Consider the following 1,097-nt stretch of genomic DNA (forward strand, 5'->3'; position numbering starts at 1 on the left):
CATGCATCAGGTTTGGCCGAGAGTCCTCCAGCGCCTCCGCAGAACTCTGATTCTTTCAAAGAGGAACCATTCAGGCTGTGCTGAGCACACCGCCGTTCCTGCCTCCACTCATTCCAGACATATCAGACCCACACTCCTGGTGTCACGTATCTACCAGCCGACAAGCCTGCGTGATGTGGGGCAGGAGAGCCGACTGCAAGGAGAGATGACCTGTAAGAGTCAGAGGCTCATGCAGCAGGCTGGGCTCATCCATCCATCCAACCCAGGGTGTTACTACTACCTTCCTGCCACTGTCCGCTCCATGGAGAAGCTGGTGAGACAACATGTTTATTTTGGCATAGGAATGATAAAGGTCAAGGAGGGTCATCTTGTGGTGCCATGTCCACAAAGACAGTGTATATGGTCTCATTTTTGTTCCATGAAATGTAATACGTGTTGTCCTTAATCAAAAGGTGAGAGTGATTGACCAAGAGATGCACGGGATCGGTGGGCAGAAGCTGGACATGCCCAGTTTGTGCTCGGCTGATCTCTGGAAGACCAGCGAGCGCTGGGACTTGATGGGAAAGGAGCTGCTCCGTCTGAAAGACCGCCACGGAGTCGACTACTGTTTGGGTCCCACACATGAGGAGGCAGTGACGACTCTGGTTGCTCACCAGGCAAACCTCTCCTACAAACAGCTCCCTCTGCTTCTCTATCAGGTAAGCGTTCAGCCCCGTTGTTATCACTAGTGTATTTGTTGGAAGTAAGCTGCAGTTTTACAGTTTTCTTTTGTATAAAACAGATTACCCGCAAATTCAGGGATGAACCGAAGCCGAGGTTTGGTCTTCTTCGAGGGAGGGAGTTCTACATGAAGGACATGTACTCATTTGATGTGAGTGAGGAAGCAGCTTATCAGACCTATGAATCTGTGTGCCAAGCATACACTCGGCTCTTTGCCCGGCTGGGCCTGCGTTGCGTTCAGGTGCAGGCAGATACAGGAAATATCGGCGGTAAACTCTCCCATGAGTTCCAGCTGCCAGCAGACATCGGTGAGGACCGGCTTCTGGTCTGTGGGGACTGCTCCTTCTCTGCTAATGTAGAGACCATGTCATCAGACA

The 1,097-nt window shown here is 51.5% G+C and overlaps 1 protein-coding gene across 1 annotated transcript; it reads left to right on the plus strand.

Moving 5' to 3' along the window:
- Window position 1: 1 nt before the first annotated feature.
- LOC111671831 (putative proline--tRNA ligase, mitochondrial) lies at window positions 2–1,090 on the plus strand (the record flags this gene model as incomplete). The annotated part of the gene is made up of 3 exons (XM_023429055.1): window positions 2–313; window positions 453–698; window positions 782–1,090. Coding segments are annotated over exons 1-3 (867 nt in total), but the record flags the coding sequence as incomplete, so codon positions are not given.
- Between the last annotated feature and the right edge of the window lie 7 nt (window positions 1,091–1,097).

The sequence above is a fragment of the Seriola lalandi genome, unplaced genomic scaffold (genome assembly GCF_002814215.2).
Source record: "Seriola lalandi dorsalis isolate HSWRI2012SDOR001 ecotype SW California unplaced genomic scaffold, Sedor1 jcf7180002007485, whole genome shotgun sequence".
Lineage (NCBI taxonomy): Eukaryota > Metazoa > Chordata > Actinopteri > Carangiformes > Carangidae > Seriola > Seriola lalandi.